The 6,497-nt window shown below is 38.6% G+C and overlaps 1 protein-coding gene across 1 annotated transcript in view; it reads right to left on the reverse strand.

Moving 5' to 3' along the window:
- ush2a (Usher syndrome 2A (autosomal recessive, mild)) overlaps positions 1 to 6,497 on the reverse strand; it is a 197,984-nt gene that overhangs the window by 86,233 nt on the left and 105,254 nt on the right. Inside the window, 2 exon segments of the mRNA XM_035652071.1 lie at positions 3,022 to 3,164; positions 5,089 to 5,236. Coding sequence (XP_035507964.1) covers positions 3,022 to 3,164; positions 5,089 to 5,236 — 291 coding nt within the window.

Here is a 6,497-nt window from a genome sequence, read left to right on the forward strand (position 1 = left end):
TACTCTATAACACTCATATACACATTCTGCTAACACACACGCATACACACACACACACACACACACACACACACTCTCTTAGATCACTTAGCTAGTGTGAACATGGGAGTAGACAGAGGAAAGGGAGCTGTCCAACACAGCTAGAGTTTATGTTCACAGGAGCCGTCTGTCTGTTCTGCAGCGGCAGGAATTCATAGGGACCAAATTACATTAAAAAGATGGATATAAAACTTTAATGGAATGATAAAAAGGAAAGGAGGACGCGTGGGTCTCTCTCTTTCTCTGTTCTGTCATTAGCCCTCTATTTTCTTCTCTTCCTCTTTTTTCTCTCAATTCCTCATTTTACCTTTTTCTTTCCGCACTTTTTCTCTCCACTTCTTTTTTCCTCTACCCCCCCCCCCACATGAAAAGACAGAAATAAAGACAAAGAGTTGGAAAAAGAGTGAGAGAGGAAGACATATGGCAAAAGGAGAAAGACAGAGGAAAAAGAAAATACATGAAAAGGGTCAATGTAAAAGAGAGTGAGAGATACAAATAAAAGAAAGGGTCAAAAGTAATGAGGAGAATACATACTTGAATCCATATTGTTAATAAAGGACCATGTCAAAATACAGTATACTATATTCAGTTGTGTAACAAAGTGGAAACCTGCAAGGTTATAGCTCACACCTATAAAGGCAGATCAGGTTCAAAGGACCGCAATATAAAAAATAAGTGTGTATATTAAGATTTCACAGATGTGTCACTTGAGGATATATATATTTGCTTGTGTGGGTTTGTGCGCATGTATGTTCACGTTGAAGCGTGAATACTACATGTATGAACTTGGCCTTACTATATATGAAACCATACTGAATGAAATGTAAAAGTGCTTGCTAAGGTTGTCATTTTTTGAAGTGTGTGGGAGAGGAGATTAGTAAGGGAATGCAGCCTTTCCTGTCACTGCCAAGATGACGAGAGGATGGGTTTATGGTGACAAATTACACATCAATGTTAGAGAAATCCAATCTGGCTGCACTTGGCTTTCTTCCATCATGGGTTTAAATCCCTTCTTATTAAAAGCTCCCATACCTGTCCTGTATTCTATTATTATGTTAAACGATTTCTTTTGTGCATGCTTTAAAATGATTGGACATTTTCACATTTAAACAATAGTAGGTGTTGTATGTCCATGCATGGAAGTAAGATTTAATTGTAAGATGTGATACTTAAATTGTAAAAGAAATTTATTAGGATTATTATTTATGACACCAGGAGCTGTAAAAAGAGATTAATGTGTAAAAGATATAATATAATTCAGAAAGGAAACCTGAATCCTCCTTGCATATGTACTATATTCAAATAAACAAATTAATGAGTGAAACACACACACACACATGCACACACACACACATAAAGACAGCATCCCAGTGTTTTGTGTTTCAATGATGAACCTGAAGTGCTTTTAGACTATGCAACATTGATTTATGCAGAAAGATTTGCGACGGTGTCTTGTTTTGTAGTCTTTCTTAACTTCAACCCTACCAGTCAAGAGGTTTGTACGCCCACAGTCAGAACACACAGTGTCGGCCTGTGTGTGTTGTCCTTTTGGGGATGAGTTTGTCTGCATGAACCTTCATGACAGTTTGTTATTGCTTGTGAGCATGAGGAGGTGTGTGATTGATAAGGAGGACAAGCGGGTGTGTGTGTATGGGGGGGCCTGAGAGAAGCAGAGAGATGGAGAGGGATGGAGGTTTGAACGACGGGGCACAGTGTGACCGAATGGACACATCTATTACAGGCCGTACATACAGAGAGAGAGAGAGAGAGGTAGATTTGCATACGTTTTCACTCATACAAAAACAAAAATACCAATATTGTTCACCTTATCTATAATTGTTGAGAACACAGAAACACTTCCAAAAAAAGCTCACTTTGTTAAAGACAGTGTGTGTGTGTGTGTGGTGTGTGGTGTGTGTGTGTGTGTATATTTGTGTTTTCTAGAGGAAATTAAATTCTGAATATCAATGAGAAAAGCATAAGGCCATAATATAATGCATCCTAAATGTCTGCAATTGTGTGTGTCTGTATGGGTGTATGTGTGCATCAGTGTGTGTAGCTATACTTGTGTGTAACACCGCACATACAGTACATGTGTACATACACATTTGTGTGTGTGTACATGCGCATGTATGCAATGTATGCAAATCTCAGCTGCTTAATGATAATGTATGTGATAATAGCGTGGTACTAATTAATTTATAACTTTGCACTGAGGAGGCTGTTCCAGTGGCTAATATGATTCTATTACAGCAATTAGCCCACAATGACACTGGCTAGGTCACTCACACACAGACACACACCTTACAGTATGCAAATCTCACTCTGTCAGTGTGTTTCATCCTATCTTGCTTGTGCCCATGTTTCGACCAGCTTCTTTTAATATGTTCTGTCTCTTCTTTATAGTTTTGTTCATAGTGACCGCCTCCACCAACACCAAGAAATTTTATCAATTAAAACCTTGGAAACTTTCAGAGAATACAAGAAAACTGGGCAGAGGCTCTGTTTTTTACACCACAAGCCATATGTTTAATGTGTGAGGCTATTGTTTACATCATCACCTAAAATCAGGAGATCTGTCAGACTCATTGAGTTTAACTTTGACTCAGCAGCACTGACGGCCAACTGACGGCAGAGGCCAACTAACAACCAGCTGCTGCCAGCCACCTGCCAGCCACTCACTTGCAAAACCCGGCTGGACTGCTGACACAAGCACCCAGGCAGCACAATTCAGTATGAAAAAGCAATGCCAACAACCACTGCCAACAGGTAGCCTATAGAGCAGCAGTACAGAGTGTTTATCTGACCCAATAAGTTTGTGTATGACCACCAATATAACCATTTAAGTGTTTTCTATGGCCCTTCTCTTCTGTTGTTTTAACATTGCCTGTGTGAACTGGAACCGGGGTGCATGCATCTGTGAGTAACAAGTATGTTAAAATTTATGTGTGCACTTATGTGTGTATGAGTATGCATACTTACTGTCCTCGGCGGTAAGAAGGGTTGCCCAGGGGCCGACTGTCTGCCCATGTGTGTGTGAAACCACCACTCTAAACACATACTGTGTGTACGGTGACAGGCCCTCTATGTGATAGGTAAAGATGTCTGTTGCGTTTTCCAAAAGCCTAGAAGTTAATGGACAGAAAAACAAATACATTTAGGTGTCTGTCTGTCTGTCTGTCTGTTTCTTTACACAATGCCTGGCTTTTCGAAATGTGAATCCATGTTGACATGTAAGTCTTTAGACTTTATGATTACAAATATGAAGAAATTCGTAACCACAAGTTAGCAAAACTTTCATTTATAGTTGCCATGGATGCCATTTAGCTTGTTATATTATTAAATATATAGCAACACCTTAATTTTTGCCTTAGCCCAAATGTTTTCTCTACCAACTTTATCTTCCAGCTCTTCTTTTGCTCCTTAATGCCCGATCACAGATATTCAGCACTGGACAGCTCCCCAGAGTGTGTTTCTGCAGTAACAGTTTCTGTGGTCAGCTGATGTCTACATGATACATAGTGATTACCGTGGCTACAGTAACATTTTAACTGCTTGTTCTTGTTAGACAAAATTTAAATATAGATCAGACCTGTCCCTTTTTCTGTTAACACAGAATAACCATGTTTCACACATTTAGTCTCTTATAGCGTATTTGCAGAAACCATTCCAGCATAAATTGTATAGGAATGTACAACGTTTACCACCTCCACCAACACCACAAAATGAATACACTTTTATTAAATAAAACCTTGGAGACTTAGGGAATAAAAGAAAGCTACAGCTACAACAACAATTTATGACACAGATGTTAACAACCACTAAGTAATTATTAAGTGTTCAGTATAAAAAGTTTACCTTTACAGCACTGATTTATACTTAATATTCTGTGTATGGAACATTCTTAGTCTATATTATAGTTTTTTCTGGAAATGAAAAAAGTCAAAAGTGTCTCAGAAATAATGCATGCCATATAGAGACAGTACAGACAGTAGATCTTATTTCAAGATAACAACATGCTGTATCTGTTTTATGTAATCCACTATGCTCTTTCTAAATTAATTTAAGTGTTTAAGTGTTATGTTATAAAAGTGTCAAGAGACAAGTTTTATTTAGTCACGAAACAGTGAATATATTGGCAATATGTACAATATTTTCATAGCTTTTCATCATTTTCCCATGTCATACCTGATCCCATATCATATAATCATACAAAGGAATCTAGGACAAAGTAAAAGAATATTGTCATAAATGAGGGACCGTTGACCATTTAGCATCACATGGATAGAAGGGATGAATGAATGAATAAATCAGGGAACAATGAGATTTCCATAGCAGAGGAGGAGGAGGGCATGGCTGTCTGATATATAATACATGTAGCTAGTCATTTATTTATTACCACAGAATGAGAGCCTCCTCTTCTTGGATTAAATTGCAATTTGTTGTCAGGAAGCATGTAATGAATACATATCAGATGCACACCCTCTCTCTCTTTTTATTCTATCACATTTTCACTCTCTCTCCCACTGCCCTGCTTTGATTTTTTTTGTTTTTTTGACTCTAACCCCCGTCTCTCCAGCTCATTTCCTCTCTGTTTTTCTGATGGTCTGTCATATTGATGTGACATATTCAGCTGTGCTGTATAATGTACCCCTTTATATGTACAGTAGTATATATTTATGTGTATACATTTTCTAGGTGCATACTGTACATTTCATATGTATCTGAGAGTCCTGTGTGTTTCTGTCATTCTCTCAATTTTTTAAAATAACTTTTTGGTGAGTTTTATGCCATTAATTGATAAGATTGACAGGAAAGGCAGGAGACAGAGAGGTGGTACGCCATGCAGTAAACAGTCACAGGGTGGAATCGAACCCAAACCCGCTGCATAAGACATGGGGAGCACACTCTAGGTGAGCTAGAGGGCGCTCCCTGTCATTCTCTTATTGCTGTTTATCATCGAATGTTTCCATGTGCTGTGGACGACTGTGTGCAGACTTACTCCACTAGTTTATCTACTGTGTCCGCACATTTCATAGTGTCTTTCACCTTATCACTGGCCTCTGTGGTGATGTCCTCATTTGCAGGCTGTAACGGAGTGGGCCTGGTGCGTTGGAGTGGGCAGGAGCAGACCAGGATACATTCAGACTGTTACCAGTTGCATGGGACAACCTCGGAGGTGACAACCCATCTGGGGCTATGAAGAGAGACAGAGAAACAAAGACAGGAGGTAGGAACAGGTGATGAAGGCAGAATGGAGATGGTAGGGATGGAATGAGGACAGCCAAGGAGTAAAACAAAAATATTTCTTATAAATGAGGTGAGAGTGCCTCAAAGAGCTGCTAGATTTGCTGATATACAACCACTAAAACGTCTCTCTCTCATTCACACCCACACACACAAATGCTTAAAACACAGCGTTATGACCCCGCTCTCTCAAAGTGGCCCTCTTTTCCAGCTGCGCAAGACCGCGTAGTGCTAGTGTTGGGAAAATCAGTAAAAACATCTTGATTCAGGATGATAGCTGTGCTCTTAACAGAAACTGAGAAGATACAAGGAAAGACATAACGAGTGAGAGATAAGGACAACAAATATAAGGAGCAAATGAGAGTGACTGTGGTGTTGACTATGCAAAATAGGAGTAGGCCCTCTGATGTATAAAGTGACCCTTCAATCAAACACACTGCTCTCTTTCCACTACAAAAAGACTGATTGCTGAAGACATCTTATCCTAAAGATGGCTGTTGCAAACATACACACATACACAGTATGTGGAAAAGTGTGTATGTGCGTGTGTGTGTGTGTGGGCTTCATTATTTGTGCATTTTTGTTCAAGGCCCACCTGTGACTCTTTCTCATCTCCACCAGTTTTGTCACCACCCTCGTGTCCAGATAGTCTCCTCCTCTCTTGCTCTCTCTTTCTGTGCATTGGGGCTAAAGAGTTTTTGACTTATTTCTTATTGGTCTGTTTTTAAAGAAGCATAGCTTGGACAACCGAAAACGCAGAAACACAAGAACCAAAAATTAAGGTCTGAATAAATAAAAAAACTAACAAAAACATTCATTATTTAAGGACATCAAGTTCAGTCTGTGTTTCTTATCAATTTTATAAATACTCTACCAGCAGTCAGAGTTGATGGCACTATGTACTATGAGATTTTTTTGCAAGCATAATGCTTGTCAGTTAAAAAGTTCAGTTTAGAATCTTATAATAAGAATATATATTTAATATATTTTTTTTACAGCTAGAATTGATTTGACAAATTATTGGATCAGTAAGATAAAGCCATCCTTTAATTTGAATTAATACAATATTTTTGAAATCACGCCTAGTTTATAGGTTTTAATAAAGAAGACCCTATTATAGATCAGCAAAATGGTCATTCCCTGAGTGTGAGTAATTCTTGAAACATGCGTTGATTTCTGTGTTTCTGACACACACCAACACAGACACACAC

The sequence above is a fragment of the Morone saxatilis genome, unplaced genomic scaffold, assembly GCF_004916995.1.
Source record: "Morone saxatilis isolate NCDOM2014 unplaced genomic scaffold, NCSU_SB_2.0 Contig11, whole genome shotgun sequence".
Classification (NCBI taxonomy): domain Eukaryota; kingdom Metazoa; phylum Chordata; class Actinopteri; family Moronidae; genus Morone; species Morone saxatilis.